General features: G+C 40.8%; 1 protein-coding gene across 2 annotated transcripts in view; it reads left to right on the top strand.

Annotated features, from left to right (window-relative positions):
* The first annotated feature begins 6,731 nt into the window (after window positions 1-6,731).
* UACA (uveal autoantigen with coiled-coil domains and ankyrin repeats) overlaps window positions 6,732-17,274 on the top strand; it is a 100,335-nt gene continuing 89,792 nt past the window's right edge. Inside the window, exon 1 of one of the 2 annotated variants that reach the window (XM_050796265.1) lies at window positions 6,732-6,967. In XM_050796265.1, coding sequence (XP_050652222.1) covers window positions 6,884-6,967 — 84 coding nt within the window. In that variant the 5' untranslated portion in view covers window positions 6,732-6,883. The remainder of the gene's footprint in view (window positions 6,968-17,274) is intronic. The other variant, XM_050796263.1, reaches the window with a different exon arrangement.

Below are 17,274 nucleotides of genomic sequence, written 5' to 3'. Positions count from 1 at the left end.
TCTTAATTTAAACATTTCTCCCAAATAAATGTTGTAGTTAAGTATTACTTAACAATTGGATATAAAATTATATTTTAATTTTTAATGAAAACAAACATTGATTCAAGTAGTTTTGAAGAAGGAGCCTGCAGAAAATACTTTTCACGAACTATGTCCTTCCAGAAAGGGACGGGAATGGGTCTTTTGGTAATCAAATGTTAAAAAAGTCAATCAATCAATCATGTATTATATCATGCAGTAATTTTTTAAGTTAACCTTTTAAAATACACACTTCTTTTCTTTCTTTCTTTTTTTTTTTTGAGAGGGAGTCTTGATGTGTCGCCCAGGCTGGAGTGGAATGGCGCAATCTCTGCTCACTGCAACCGCTGCCTCCCCTCCCAGGTTCAAGCAATTCTCTCGCCTCAGCCTCCCGAGCAGCTGGGATTACAGGCGCCCACCACCATGCCCGGCCAATTTTTGTATTTTTAGTAAAGATGGGGTTTCACCACATTAGCCAGGCTGGTCTTGAACTCCTGATCTCAAATGATCTGCCTGATTTGGCCTCCCAAAATGCTGGGATTACAGACGTGACTGTGCCTGGCCTAAGACACACATTTTATCTACACTTATATGGGTTCCTTTTTAATGTAAAAATCGGGATTTACTTAAAGATATATTAATTTATAAGGATATTTGATGAAAGAATTCCAAATACATTTAAAGCATATGAACACTAGTGATAATTTTATATGATATAAAATATAATAAAATACATTTATATATAACTTTATTAGAACATTTGTATATCCAGATTTTATCTATGACCTTCCCTTTCCCTTTCCCATAACTGAAACCAATACAGTCAATAGCAATTTCAATTTAAATGACTGTAAAGTCATTGTTCATCATCCACCATAAAGCTTGGGTCATCTCCCAAGTACATTTTAAGGTGAGATTTATCTTAACGTATTCTGTCTGCTGTGTTCTTTTGTTAGGATGAGTAGCAAAGGTTGTCCTGGAGTAACTGGTGGTATTGAACCAGCATGTAATTTACTAGTAATTGATAATTCAGTTAAGAGTATTTACCGAACACCTCACCAGAATTTTAAAAGTCTCCTTGGAGATCTGGAGGGAAAAAAATACAAGCAGGACAAGTAAAACCATCATTTAAAATATATAGAGATAGCCTTTATCTGCCATATTTTAAATTTAAAAGCAAGAAACTTTTCTATCCAACTTATTTGACAGTGCTCAAGTTTTGAAAGTTTTTCAGCTCATTGCACATATCTTGGTATCCTGGCCAAGATAAGAAAACTCCAAGGTCCAGGAAAGTTTACTGTGGAGTAAGATGGTTACTGATCCCAGAAACAAATTCCTGGTGTTTATCTGGGCTCCAGGCTGAGTAGCCTGTTTTAAAAGAGGCAATCAAGAAGGTTTTTTTTTTGCCTTTCAACCATAAGCACTCAGGGCCATCGGTCTTACTATTAAAGTGAAGCTAAGGGTACTTCTGGATTGTGTGTAATCAAGACTTGATGTTAAACCTAAATCCAAAGAAATCACAGTGGTTATCTCAACTGCTTTTAGGTATGAGGTCAATTATGTTGGGGAAGTCTAGTATGGAAACTAATGGCACACTCGGTGTGTCATAAGTGAATGACAGTCTATAAATGCCAGGGAAGACAGAGAGGTAGAAAGCAGCCTTCTTTGGAAGATAAGTGGTAAACTCAAGATTGCTATAGCTAAATGCATAACAATCCTCAACAGGGGAGATGAAAGAAGTTGCTTCTGTAAGAAGGAATTGATATCTCTTGAAGTTTTAGTGCTGAGTAACTAAGAAAACTTACATGAGGGTCTATGGTTATATGGAGCAGACACCATCTTCTTTCCCCCTTTTCTTCTTCTCATTCTAGTTTTCTAAGATGCAGCCTTTGGCGAGTTAACTAAAAATACAGATTGTTTTAAAGTTAGTGCCAAAGATGACCTATGTATTTTATTTTTAAAGCTCGTTTATGCAATGTTTTAGTTTTCAATGTGGCAAGAGAAGAGGGTGTGAAAACTGCGTCAAGTCTCTCATTTCCTGGGCTGCCTATGACTTCTGGGTAGAGGTGCCCTTCCTCATGACTCTGGCCACACGTGGTTCTGCCAGCCATTCGCTTTGGCATCTGAGCTGGGAGAGAATGACTGATGTCATGGGCCCCTTCATGGAATTATTCACTGGCTTTTTTCACTGGGTTCTCGGGGCTACTAGGAGCAGCAAGAAGTTCTGAAAATGAAGAGAGAAGTCATTGGATATAGAATTCATAACTAAAGCTTGTCTGGAAGGAGATCTTTGTGTTTGAAAAGGACTCATTTTATGTGTAAATTTTAGACTTTGTATGTCAATTCTTTTTTTTTTTTTTTGAGATAAAGTCTTGCTCTGTCACCCAGGCTGGAGTGCAGTGGCGTTATCCTGGCTCACTGCAACCTGTGCCTCCTGGGTTCAAGGGATTCTCCTGCCTCAGCCTCCCCGGTAGCTGGGATTACAGGCTCCCACCACCGCGCCCAGCTAATTTTTGTATTTTAGTAGGGATGGGGTTTTGCCATGTTTGCCAGGCTGGTCTTGAACTCCTGACCTCAAGTGATCTGCCCACTTTGGCCTCCCAAAGTGTTGGAATTACAGGCGTGAGCCACCATGCCCCGCCTGTGTGTGGAATCTTTTTTTTTTTTTATTTTTTATTTTTGACATGGAGTCTTGCTCTGTCACCCAGGCTGGAGTGCAGTGGTGCAATCTCAGCTCACTGCAAGCTCCGCCTGCTGAGTTCATGCCATTCTCCTGCCTCAGCCTCCCGAGTAGCTGGGACTACAGGCGCCCGCCACCACGCCTGACTAATTTTTTGTATTTTTGGTAGAGATGGGGTTTCACCATGTTGGCCAGGATGGTCTTGATCTCCTGACCCCATGATCTGCCCACCTTGGCTTCCCAAAGTACAGGGATTACAGGCGTGAGCCACTGCACCTGGCCCTGTGTGTGGATTCTTTATTCTTTTTCTGAGAAATCATATTTGTCATCGTTTTTTGCTGTTATCACCATCTGAGTTATCAGTGAGCATCTGTCAACTGTGTCCTCTTCCCTGTTCTGGCAGGTCCCCTGGGTATCCTCTGCCTATCTGGTGTTACTTCTCACCTGTTCATATTCATTGAATGGATACTCAACCTTAGATAGCCTCCCTTCAGGCGAACTTATCTGTTGATCTTTTCCTTCCCTAAATACCATCTGCAGTCCTACTACACGATTCAGTAAGTGATTGTCCAGTTAAGCTGTATGTGTTAGCATACAGCTTACACATTTGTTCTCTAATCCAGAACACAAGTTCCTTAATGGCAGGGATCAAAAAATAGGGGTGGTAAGCAGATTAACTTGCTCCATTTGTATCATTTGAGATTACCATGTGTATATATAATCTATTAAAGTAATTTAAAAAAATACATTACCCTTTCTGGTATATATTGTAAATAAATAAATATTGGAAAAAATAAGAAGTGAAATAAAAAAAAGTATTTTATTTACGCTCAATGTGATAACAAACAAAAGTTCACCTAGGTTTGATAAGTGCCCTTTGCTCCGAAGGGAAGATAAAAATAAATAATAGTGATAAGAGTTAACAAAGTAAAACCCAACCTGTCTGGTTGAATGCGAATAATAGTGGCTTTACTTCATATAGGCAGCTTCCAGATCAACGTAAAAAAGCTTTACTGAATATTCAGACCAGTGCTATTTACTTAGCTGCTCTCAAACGGGAATAAGCAGACATCAGCTATCAAGTTTCTAGGCTGGAAAAATCCATAAAGGCCACTGGACACAGACACCATGGGGACATCATCCAGACAGTTAATAAAAATAACTTGCCCAACATTTTTGGAACCTGATGCAAGCTATACTTGTGGTTCTGTCTGTTTCCTTTGCTTTATGCAGTAACAACAGAAAAGGAGGCCGGTCACCAGGACTATGATAACTTGGATGTTACAGGAGACAACCAGTACAGGAGACATGCAATACAACTGCAATTAATAACTCAACAGCCAATTACTGAGACAGTGCTCGTGTAAGCAATTAACACATAACATTCAGTCAGAGGACTAGATGGTAAATGGGTGCTTATCTTAAGTCCAGAGCAAAGGAGTTGATTGAGACACAAGTATTTGAGCAGGACCACAGCCTTAGATCATTCCATCTGTGTTCACAATAGGGGGAATTCCAATCCTGTGTCACATAAATACATAGAACAAACAACCGTAATTTGCTATAGTAGTCAATAAGAGTGCATCAGTTCATTCAGAAATATTTATTAAACACCTGTAGCATGCTAAGCATTCTAGGGAATTCAAATATATGTCAGTTATTCCCTAATTTTTTTTTTTTTTTTTTTTTTTTTTTTTTTTTAGATGGAGTCTTGCTCTGTCGCCCAGTCTGGAGTGCAGTGGCGCGATCTCAGCTCACAGCAAGTTCTGCCTCCCGGGTTCACGCCATTCTCCTGCCTCAGCCTCCTGAGTAGCTGGGACTACAGGCGCCCGCCACCTTGCCTGGCTGGTTTTTTGTATTTTTTAGTAGAGACGGGGTTTCACCCGGTTAGCCAGGATGGTCTCCATCTATTGACCTCGTGATCCGCCCACGTCGGCCTCCCAAAGTGCTGGGATTACAGGCTTGAGCCACCACGCCCGGCCAGTTATTCCCTAATTTTAAGTAAATTGAAGTCCAGTAGTGAAATAAGGTTTGCTCAGCACATATGTGTTAGTATCGTATGAGAGGTATAATTGCTGTAACTATTTGGAGGATGGAGAGATCACTTCCAGTTACTTGATCAGGGAAGATTCTATAGCGAGGAGGGCACTTGGAAGGGGCATGCACTTAAAAACAAACTTTTTGTTAAAGCATAACACACACATAAAAGAGTATATATTGTATACAGTACAGGCTCACTGAATTTTCACAATCTGAAAACACTACATATGTAACCAGCACCCAGAGAGAATAGTACAGTATTCCAGAAGCCCCCCAGGTCCCCGGCCAATCACTCTTGGGGGAGTAGGATTTTCTGAGATGAATGTAGACAGACAGAAGATTATTGGAGGAAGGATCGGTATGCATAAAGATGTGGAAATTGAAAGCCATGACCCATGTTTGGAGAATGGGCTGAAAAGTAATTTGCTTGGGATGTTGGCTAGAGAACAGGGTCGCGTCCACGTTATACAGCTTTAAATGCCAAGTAGAGGAGTTAGATTTTATTTGTTAGCTGCTGAAGGCTTTTGAGCAAGAGTATTATTTTTGTAAGACTTTTTGATGATGGCTGATAATTTACTGGTGATGGGACAATTGAGAGACTAAGGTTGGGAGACTGGCTGGAAACTTCTGTAATAATAGTCCGGGTATGAGATAATTTTGGCTCTGCAGTGGCAGTGAGAACAGAGTGACTGACCATACACAGACACTTTAAAGAGAACTTTAAACAAGAACTAAATGACTGGAGATCTAGAGGAAGGGGGAGGAGTCAAAGAAAATTTTCTTCCAACGATCTAATCAAGATGAAATTTAGTAATTTTTTTTTTTGGGTAGTTAGTTGTTATTTACTTGTTGTATAGGGTTAACACAGTCTTTGAATGCTGTCTCTCCAAGAAATTCTGAAAACTTTCTTACAGTATTTGAAGAAAACCTTGAGTTACTATAAAGAAACTCTAAAGAAAGCAACTGACCTTTCAGACAAAAAGAGTCCTTTGTTAGTCAGGAAATGTGGACTGTTTGTCTTTTCAAATGGATGCATGCGACAATAAACGTTTCGCTGGGGGGAAAAATGACTCCAAAGAAGACTTTTGAAGATGTCACACGAACAGCAAATTATTGGGTGCTGAACACTTTCCTGTTTCTTCAACCTCTTAAATAATTTTATTAACCCAGATTTCTAGGTAGGATGATTTAACTTCATCTTATACGTTTACGTGTAATGTGTTTCTACAGAAAACAAAAAATCTTTTTGAAGAAAAAAGGGCGTAACTTTTTTTGACAACTTACATTACTGGCTATGGGAGTCATTTTTAATTGATGGCACCTCTTCTACCTCCCGCCCCGCCTCCATTCCATCCCTTTGCTTCCAATACGGCGGGTTCCTCACTCAACACATAATCGAGCACGTAACTGGCACTGTAACTTATAACGTCTTTCAAGGTCTTTCTTAACTGTACGTTTTTCTGCACAATCAGCACCTTATTTCTTAGAGACTGTTCATTTCTGGAATTTTTGATGCATGTGGTGGTTTCCAGGCACCAGGATTTGGTAGTAAAACAGGAGACTGAAGAGAAGTTGCTCCCGAAAGCTGTTCTGTGTGCAGGTAACCAAGAATCAGAAATTTCTGAGACCAGACGAAGGGAAGGAACTTTACTTGGTATACAGCGCGTGGGTGCAAAGAGGAGGGGAGTCCGGGAAGATGAGAGGTGGCAGAGGCGAGACCCCGTTCTCTCTCCAGATCTTAAGCTTCGGGTGGGCGGGCGCCGGTGGCCTGGAGCCCGGCCTGCGCGCCTCTCCACACCTCTGACCACCCACCTCCTCCGCCCCTTCCCGGGCTAAAGTTCCCAAACTTTTCCTCCAGCGGGGAGAGGAAGGGTGTTACTCAGTTTAAAAGGGAAGTCCCGCCCCATTCCCGGATTCCGATTGGTCGGAATTTGCCACGCCCCCGCCAGGGCAGCCGGTCGATTGGCTACGGGAGGGGAGCCCCGCCTCAGGCCCGTTGCCCTCGGCTGCCTAGGCCCCCAGGTGGCAGGCAGGTGGGGCTGGTGCAGTCCGCGCCGCCTGTGCTGCAGCTGCCGCCGTCAACTTCTTGCGCGCTGGCACCCCGCAGCCTTTAAGGTTGGCGCGCGGGACTGGCGAGAGTTAGCCATGAAGAGCCTCAAGTCCCGCCTGAGGAGGCAGGACGTGCCCGGCCCCGCGTCGTCTGGCGCCGCGGCCGCCGCCGCCAGCGCGGTGAGTCCCGCGGCCCGGGCTGCCTGGCGCTCCGCTCCGGGAGCAGCGCAGCCCTCCTTTGCTGGCGAGCTCGCGCGCCGCCTTCCTCTGCTTTTCCTCTGCCAGTTCGGCTTCGGCGGCCCTGGCGACTCCTCTCTCAGGCCGGAGACTCAGTCAGCCCAGAGACCCCGGGGACCCTCCCCGTCGCCGCACCCGAGCCTCTACGGGTCTCTTCCCCACCCCTTTCCCCCAAGCCTCCGAACTTCTGGAAGAAACCTCAGTGCTGCGGTTATGGCCCCCTCCTCTTAAATCCAGCGTTCCTCGATTGGCCCCCCTACTCCGCTCTTTCGTTGACCCCCCTCATCGCTCTCCTTTCCCGGCGCTCGTCCCGCTCCCCACGCCCGCTCGGCCGTGTTGGCTCCCCCGTCCCCAGGGCCGGGGCTCGCACCGGGCAGGGCAGGTGGGCAGGGCTGCGCACCCCGCGCCACTGTGCCCGGAATCCGGACCTTCCCCGAGTCTGAGACTGAGCGTCAAGCCCTGCCAGGCTGGTGGACGTCCCGTGCTGGCCGCTGTCGTTGTCATTGGAAAGTTTGATTCCCCAGCGAGGCAGAGGGAATCGCCTTAGTTGTAAAGACAAAACCCCACAGGGTGGTGACCCTGGAGGTGGTGAAGTCGGGTGGTGGTGTGGGTCGTGTAAATCGCACCTGTGGGGCGGGATCCGTGCGGGGCGCTTTCGGTGCTGACCTGTAGCGCGGCCTCAGTGTGCACGCCAAGGAGTAGTCAGGGCCTCTTTAGTTGGCAGGAGAACAGAAATCTTGAGAAACAGCCCGACCGCAGATGTTGTGATTTAGATAATTTGTCACGTTACAAGAATGGCGATATCATCAAAATTCTATGTCATTAAAAAAGTGCTACTTAAAAAGTGTTGAAGAGTCGAACGTAAAGGAGTTGTTATGCTCCAAGTGCCCAGTTACCTAGTTGGGGCAATTAAAATGAACCTTTACAATTTAACACAGATTTTACCAAAGGATTGTATTCTTTTTATCAGAATACTAATTAATCTGCTTCTGCTTTTTTGAGTTAATTCAGAATTGTGCCTTTCTCTCCACCTATATTGAGGATTATTTTACTTGGACATATAGGAAATTGTGGAGGAACTAACTAGACAAATTCCTATTTCAAAAAAAGAGTAGATTCAGATGACGTAATTGATGTTCTTTGATAAAGCATGAAGTCGTTTTATAAGCTCATAGAAAAGAGAGATCACTTTGTTTCACTTAAAAAAAAGTAATTGGAAATGTCAGTGATATTGGAGGTCATTACAGTTAAGATTCTACTTCTCTAATGCAGGTTGTGTTTTTAGCTTTATAGAAGTTACACGTTTCTAGGTTTATTAACTATATTTTCCCTGGTTGTGTTTGTTTGCACTAAGGATTTACATCCCATTTAGAGGTTTATATGACTTAATTTTATCCCATTTTCTGGAAATGCAGAGTATTTAGTGGGTATTATCAGCATGATAGTTTGCATTTTATACATTTGGAACATAAAGTGCATACCTCTAAGCTTAAATCTTATCACTCAATTGAGCATTCTATTTTTCTCAAAATGACATAATAAAGATAAACGTGATATTAACCTATTTATGTAGAAAAAGCAAACATTTCTGTTTAAATATTAGAATAAGTTCTGTACAATTTAAAAATAAAAGCATAATGATGAATAAAACTTAGAATGAATTCTGTAAAATTTTAAAATAAAACTGTAGTGATGAATAAAACCAAACCAAGCGTCGATAGAATAAAACACATATACAGGAGAAATAGATCCTTTCTGCTTTTCAATCTATAAACCATAATCCTAGATTTGGTCACGTGTATGTATTGTATGATTGGGCTACTCTTTTTTTTTTTTTCTTTTTGCCTTTAAAAACAGTTATTTTTTGAATAGGTATTATAGTACATGGTTTAATATTGGAAAGGAATAAAAATATTTACAACAAAATATCGGTACTGTTTCCCTAACCCCTGCTTCAGCCACCCTTCCCCAATTCCTCAGAGGCCAGTGGTGATACAGTTGCTTGTATGTTCCTCCAGAGAGAGCTTAGCATATACAAACAAATATGAATATAAATAGTCATCCTTTATAGAAATGCTAGCACACTGTAGCTGCTGTTTCATATCTTGGACTTTTTTTTTTAAACTGTAAATAGAACCTTCCCATTCATATCTTGCTGTAATGTACAGTTATGTGATTAATATTTATATTTCAAGTGCGTGTCTGTACCTGTAGGATCAATTCCTAAAAGTGAATTGCTGAGGTAAAGGATATGTGCATTTGTAATTTTGAATGATGTTGTCAAATTTCCTTTCATGCATCATGGAACCAGTATATGAGAAATGTTTTCCAAGCTTTTAGTAGAAGTCTTCAAAGTTTTTGATCTTTGCTAGCCTGATAGGTAAGAACAGTTTATCCTTTCCATTTTTCTTTTTCTTTTTCTGTTTTTTTTTTTTTTTTTGAGATGGAGTCTCGCTCTGTGGCCAGGCTGGAGTGGCACCATCTCCGCTCACTGCAGCCTCCGCCTTCCAGGTTCAAGTGATTCTCCTGCCTCAGCCTCCCGAGTAGCTGGGACTACAGGCATGCAGCACCATGCCTGGCTAATTTTTGTATTTTTAGTAGATACCGGGTTTCACCATTTTGTCCAGGATGGTCTCAATCTCTTTACCTTGTTGATCCACCCGCCTCGGCCTCCCAAACTGCTGGGATTACAGGTGTGAGCTACTGTGCCCGGCCTATCCTTTCCTTTTTTCTGTTGGGTTGTTGATATTTTTCCCTATTCATTTGTATGTACTTTATATCTGGGAAATTAGCCCTTTTCATATGAATAATATTATTTCTTAATTGGTTATTTGTCTTAAGACTTTTTTTGGTGGCATTTGCTGTGCAGAGAAGGTGGTTATTTTTATACAATTGAATTTATAACCTTTTATGTTTTTTAGGTTTATGTTAGATCTTGGCCTTTCCACTCTGCAATATTCAGTATTAAACAACCCCCCTCCCCAAGTTTCTTCTAGTCTTTTTTTTCTTTTTCTTACGTTTAAGTCTTTGATACATAAGATATTTATTATGGTGTAAGGTACATCTTACTTTCTTCTCCTCTTTCCTCTATGGGTACCTAATTTGAGTCTTAAAGTGTTCATTTAATTATTTTGGAAATAGTCACTATTCGCTTTGCACAACTTTGATTTGAGATAAAATTTTAAAATGTTTATTTCATAAATTTCCTTTGTGTATGTGTATTTAAGGTTATTATCTGAAGGAGACACATTAGCAGTAGACTGAGGTATGTGACATATACAGATATTTTATTACATAATATGTGGAATACAGCATATTCGCTTAGCATGCTAAATTAGAATTATGTGCAGATTATGGGCAAAAGTAGTGTTTTACATATTCTGAATAGTACCATTGTTATAAATACTCCAGTGAATTTAGAGTTTACTAAATGGGAATGTTTGTACACATGTAAATGTAGTTCACAATTACAAATTGTGGATAAACTACATTTGCGGATTAGTCCTTTGCTAGCAAATCTGGAGATGGCTGCATCTATTAACCATAAACCAAGAGTGTTTTTATTGTTACATTTATTGTTTATTTATTTATGTATTTATTTTTTGAGACGGAGTTTTGCTCTTGTTGCCCAGGCTGAAGTGCAATGACGCGATCTCGGCCCACTGCAACCCCCACCTCCTGGGTTCAAGTGATTCTCCTGCCTCAGCCCGGAGAGCAGCTGGGATTACAGGCACCCACCACCATTCCCGGCTAATTTTTTTGTATTTTTAGTAGAGATAGAGTTTCACCATGTTGACCAGGCTGGTCTCAAACTCCTGGCCTCAAGTGATCCACCTACCTTGGCCTCCCAAAGTGCTGGGATTACAAGCATGAGCCACCATGCCCAGCCTGTTACATTTATTTTTAATTACTAAGTTGGAGCTTCGAATTTCTAAAAGTAATAATTAAATGACTATAAATACTGTATCAGATCTGGTTAATTATTTGTTCTGTTATATGTATAGTGAGAATATGCTTGTTCCATTTTCACCTAGCTTAGGAAATTTAAGTAATATAAATTAAGGGACTGTAATTCCAGAAGTAGTAGAAATGCTGCAAACAAATATTGTAAGCAGACATTTTAGAAGGGGATTCCACTTTAAATTGGATTGATTGAGCCCGGGAGTTCGAGACCCGCCTGGGCAACGTGGTGAAATCCCATCTCCACAAAAAATACAAAAGATTAACCGGACGTGATGGTGCATGCCTGTGGTCCTAGCTACCTGGGAGGCTGAGGTGAGAGGATCACTTGGGCCCAGGAGGTCAAGCTGCAGTAAACTGTGACTCCAGCCTGGGTGACAGAGGGAAACTTTGTCTCCAAAAAAAAAAAAAAAGTCGTAGCAGAGTACTTTGATTGTAGAAGTAATCTCTGACCTGAGAGGTTCTGTAGTGATTATTTTTGCTGCCCTTTTTCTAGGCTACTCTTAAAATGGGGCAGTGAATTTTACACATCAGAACTAAATATGTTCTAAAGCATCTTGCTATAATGCTTCAGCACTGTGAAAAAATACTGGTATTTCTAAAAAAATTTAGAGTTACAAATACAGCAACTGAAAAAAATCTTCAAAAACATTTTCTGTTTCCACTAATAACATTAGTTTGAGATGTTTAGAAAGCATAAAGGATTAAACATGATTTTGTTTTAGTTGTGATTTTGAGAATGAGGGCTTTGTGTTTTTCACTGAGGGATTTGGGTGCATTTGAAAAGATGTTAATGTTATTCTCATAACAACGACTTTTGGGTAATGTAAATAATTAAGATAACAAATTGTTACGTTTAGTTTAAACTCATGATACTTAATTAAGCACTGTTTACTCATTGTCATTAACAATTCCAACCTTAAATTAAAAATGCTTACCTTAATTAAAGCTGTGTTCAGACAACTTCCTATGGTTATCCCTGCGTTGTATTTCTTGTGGTTCTTGAAGGAGGATTACAATAAAGAAACCCTCCTTTTGTACTTTTTGATTTCAACCCTCACCCTGCAGCAAGTTTATTCAGATCATTATGTTGATTTGAATTGCTGAATTTTATTGTAATACCAAAGCAGAGTGGTTTGGTAGGTCCTTTGGTGCATAATGAGTCCAGGAACTTTAGGTGATGAGTAAAGGATTTTAATTACTTTTTTAATAAGGATGGCATAATGATTATGTATACTTATTGTGCATCATACACATTGTTCAAATTAAAAATGATCAGTTCAGGAAGTAGACTTTGCTCAGCAGTCGCCTTATTTGTTTGGAAAACATTTATGGAACACATAGGCTCAAGAATGGATTAATTAGGTCCTCTTCAAAGAAATGGATAATTCCAAGTTGAAAGCAGAAGGTGTGGAGGATGAACTTGGAGTCCCCTTGTCATGCTAGAGTGTAAAGAGGCTGTGAAAGATTAGGACTCTGGAGCCAACTCAAAGAGGCTCTCAGTTGCCCAAGGATGGGACAGTTTGATCATCAGTAAGAATAACAACTGTAGTGCACTGAAATCCTTAAATGCATGAGTTTGTATTGAGGGCCAAAAAAATAAAAACAACTGTTGACTTTTGGAGGATGCTAGGAAACTGATGCATTCTTTTAAGATCAGGAAAATAAAGGGAAATAATAAAACATTTATTGCGCATTTCCTGTGAGAACTGTATCTCAAGGTAGCCAAATAGCTGATAAGAGTAAGTATCTTGTTCTAGGTATACTTTACTGCCACTAATAGATGAAGAAGGGATGATGTAATTAGTACAGCATGTATTCTGTCCCAGCTAATATATTAAGAAGAGGTGATAGAATTAGTATATCATAACTTTACAGCTCCTAATGAGTTAATGAATCTAGAGTCTAGACATGATTATCAGAGGTTACTAATGTCTCAGTAAGAAAGACAAGCAGGCATAGTATATGTTGTGGTGGGAATATTTATTACCACCTATTAATAGTCTTGCCAAAATAATAACCCTTTAGCTATAACCACGATTTTATAGACAGTACAGGGAACAAAGGAAGATAGGGACGTAGTCAGCAAAATTATGATTGTGGAAATCTGTAAAAAAATGAAATGGTTTCTTAAAAATTATAAATTGTAAGAAAAGGGAAAAGAAGAGATACCTATAGATTACAAGAGATTTAAGAGATTAAAATACATATTAGCCAATTGCAGTGATGGACTTTATTTAGATCCTGGTTAACTACTTGTAAAAAGTAAAAGTTTATTAAACAATTGAGGAAATGTAATCATCACATGGATACTTGATGATATCGAATTATTTAAAACATTTAAATGTGACAGTGGTAGTAATGTGGCTGTGTTTATAAAGAGTCTTTATCCTTCTTTATTTTATTTTTTGGAGATGGAGTCTCACTCTGTTGCCCCAACTGGAGTACAGTGGCGTGATCTCTGCTCACAGCAAGCTCCGCCTCCCGGGTTCAAGTGATTCTCCTGACTCAGCCTTCTGAGTAGTTGGGATTACAGCTGCCCGCCACCACACCTGGCTATTTTTGTATTTTTGGTAGAGACGGGGTTTTGCCGTGTTGGCCAGGCTCTGGTCTTGAACTCATGACCTCAGGTGATCCACCTGCCTTGGCCTCCCAAAGTGATGGGATTACAGGCATGAGCCACCTTGCCTGGCTGAGTCTTTATCTTTCAAAGAAATACTTTGGAGTCTGGGATTTGCTTCAAAATAATCTTTGGGTGGGTGGGGATCGTATGTTGGGGGTATAGTTGCAATAGGATTGGTCTTGAGTTAGTAACTGCGTTTGGGACTAGGTACAGTGGCTCACACTTGTAATCCCAACACTTTGGGAGGCTGAGGTGGGCAGATCACTTGAGGTTAGGAGTTCGAGACCAGCCTAGCCAACATGGTAAAACCCTGTCTCTACTAAAAATACAAAAATTAGCTGGGCATGGTCGCTTGTAGTCCCAGCTACTTGGGAGGCTAAGGCAGGAGAATTGCTTGAACCTGGGAAGCGGAGGCTGCAGTGAGCTGAGATCATGCCACTGTACTCCAACCTGGGCAACAGAGTGGGACTCCATCTCAAAAAAAAAAAAAAAAAATTGCAGCTGGGTGGTTCATGATGTTTATTCACTTTTGTGATACTGTTGTATTTAGCGTATGTCCTAAAAATTTCTGTACCATAATTAGAAAGAGCTAGTCACAGCCTTCAAGAATTTTAAGAGCTAGATAGAAAAAATAAATGTATATGGCATGTTAAAAGTCATAATAGAAGTCAGTATAAATTGCTGTGGGAACACAGATGTGTAGAGTGAGCCCATAAAAAGGTTGGAAGGTAGAGTCTGAACTTGGGCCAGAAAGACAAGTTCAGTGGCTTTCCAGGCAAAAGAACAGCAAATGCAGTGGTATGGAGCTGTGAAATTATACAGCTCTCTGAGGGACCATCAGATTTGGAAACTAATTCTGGTTTTATGGTAGAGGATGGCACAGATGAGGCATAGAAAAATCTTCAAATAAGAATTCTAGTGAAAATAGGGAGTAAGAGGGCCTGCAGCTTGGGGATTGTGGTAAAGGAAGGTTTTCATTCATTCTTTTTTTTTTTTTTTTTTTTTTTTTTTTTTTTGAGAATAAGTCTCCCTCTTGTCGCTGAGGCTGAAGTGCAGTGGCGCAATCTTGGCCCACTACAACCTCTGCCTCTTGGGTTCAAGCGATTCTCCTGCCTCAGCCTCCGGAGTAGCTGGGATTATAGATGTCTGTCACCACGCCTGGCTAATTTTTGTGTTTTTAGTAGAAATGGGGTTTCACCATGTTGGCCAGGCTGGTCTCGAACTCCTGATCTCAAGCGATCCACCTGCCTCGGCCTCCCTAATAATTACAGGCGTGAGCCACTGCGCCTGGCCTCGTTCATTTTTTTTTTAACCTTGAATTAAAATGTTAAATTACTTGACAAGTTTAAATCACTGTTTAGAGAGAACTGACTAGTCATGAAAGTTTCATCTTCAGAAATTATCCCGTTAGTGAGTTTGTAAGTTCATCCTTCTGCTTCTCCCTTCCTCTCTAGAATTAAGTAATAGCCAGCAAAATTTTGATTTTATCAGCCCATCTAGATCCAAGAATAATAGATTTGAACGTTATAACTTATGTATTGTGTTTCATCGCTATCATATGGAAACTTTTACTGTCCTGTTACAGTTTTGCAAATGTTTGTCCTGCCACCTAAAGGATACAGCAAATTATTGAAATTTCCACCCATACACTCTTATTTTTGGAAAGGAAGTCAGATTGATTTCTGTGGGGAATTTGCCTAAAAATGGATGGTTGAAATGTGCTTCCTGAAATTATAAATGGAACAATAGGATATAATACTCTTTGCCTTATTTTCCTTAATCATAATACAATTAAAAGCTTTATATAGCTTTTATATAGTTAGAAAAGATAATGTCTCTTCTGGGCTTAAAAATGTAGCCCCAAAACACAAGAATAAATTGGATTGTTTGTAGTCACAAAAACAGTTTTGTCTGTTGGCTTTGTTTTATTGTCAGAAATCCTAAATATTGTTGACATTGACATACTTTGAAATGATACAGTCTCCAAGGTGATATGCAGAAGATGAACTGATGTAGTTGAGTGACCAGAGGTTCTGGCAAAGGATTGATGAGTTGTATTTTTATACAGACGCTCTTTGACTTATTATAGGGTTATGTCTTGGTAAAGCCAGTGTAGTTGAAAATATTGTAAGTTGAAATGCATTTAAGACACCTAAACTACCTAACATCATAGCTTAACCTAACCTTCTTTAAACATGCTCAGAACACTTACGTTAGCCTCTAATTGGACAAAATCATCGAACGCAAAGCCTATTTTATAAGAAAGTATTGACTATCTCATGAATTCAATGCCGAATACTCTATTGAAAGTGAAAACACAGAATAGTTGTACGGGTACTCAAAGTATGTACAGTTTCTGCTGAATGCATGTAGCTTTTGTACTGTTGTAAAGTCAAAAAATCCTAAGTCTAACCATTATAAGTTGGGGGCTCTCTGTAATTGAATGGGACCTAGCCAGGTACCCTTGAGAGAGCGCAGGTGAATGTCTCAACCAGTTAGGATAAATGACTGTCCCACAAAAGTTATACATGTTCATTGTAGAAACCAAATATAGGCTGGGCGTGGTCGCCCATGACTGTAATCCCAGCACTTTGGGAGGTGGGCGGATCACTTGAGATCAGGAGTTTGAAACCAGCCTGGGCAACATGGTGAAACCCTGTCTCCACTAAAAATACAAAAATTAGCGGAGCATGGTGGCGCGTGCCTGTAATCCCACCTACCTGGGAGGCTGAGGCAGGAGAATTGCTTGAACCTGGGAGGCAGAGGTTGCAATGAGCTGAGATCGAGCCATTGCACTCTGCATTCCAGCCTGGGTGACAGAGTGAGACTCCATCCCACCCCCTCCCCGAAAAAAAAGAAAACCAAATATAGTTGATGATAAGAATAGAACAAATCACCCATAATGTCATTCACTGTGCCATAAACCACTGATGCTCTTTTTAAAAATTCTGTAGAGGCTCATGCCTGTAATCCTAGCACTTAACGAGGCCAAGGTGGGAGGATCACTTGAACCTGAGACCAGCCTGGGCAACATAGTAAGACCCTGTCTCTACCCCCTCCACCAAAAAAAAATATAGGCATAGTGATGCACACCTGCAGTCGCAGCTGCTTAGGAGGCTGAGGCAGGGGGATCACTTGAGCCTAGAAGGTTGAGGCTATGGTGAGGTGCAGTTGTGCCACTGTAGCACCTACCTACTCCAGCCTGGGTAACAGAGCTACACCCTCTCTCAAGATAAATAAATAGATAAATATACCATGCTCTCTCTCTGTTATTCACTCTGTGTTTATTTATCTTGATTCTATAGCAATAATGTATGTCTACTTTTTTTTTTTTTTTTCAGATGGGAGTCTCAGTCTGCCACCCAGGCTGGAGTGCAGTGCCACAATCATGGCTCCCTGTGGTCTTGACCTCCCTGGGCTCAGGTGATCCTCCCTCCTCAGCCTCCTGGCTAGCTGGGACTATAAGCACATACTACCATGCCTGGCTAATTTTTGTATTTTTTGTAGACACAGATTTTGCCCTGTTCCCCGGGCTGGTCTTGAACTCCTGGGCTCAAGCAATCTGGCCACGTTGGTCTCCAAAGGGCTAAGATTACAGGTGTGAGCCATCATGCCCAGCTGATATATGTATAATTTTTTGATTTATATTTTATTCTAATAAACTTTG

The sequence above is a fragment of the Macaca thibetana genome, chromosome 7 (genome assembly GCF_024542745.1).
Source record: "Macaca thibetana thibetana isolate TM-01 chromosome 7, ASM2454274v1, whole genome shotgun sequence".
Lineage (NCBI taxonomy): Eukaryota > Metazoa > Chordata > Mammalia > Primates > Cercopithecidae > Macaca > Macaca thibetana.
This window is presented reverse-complemented; position numbering and strand designations above follow the sequence as displayed.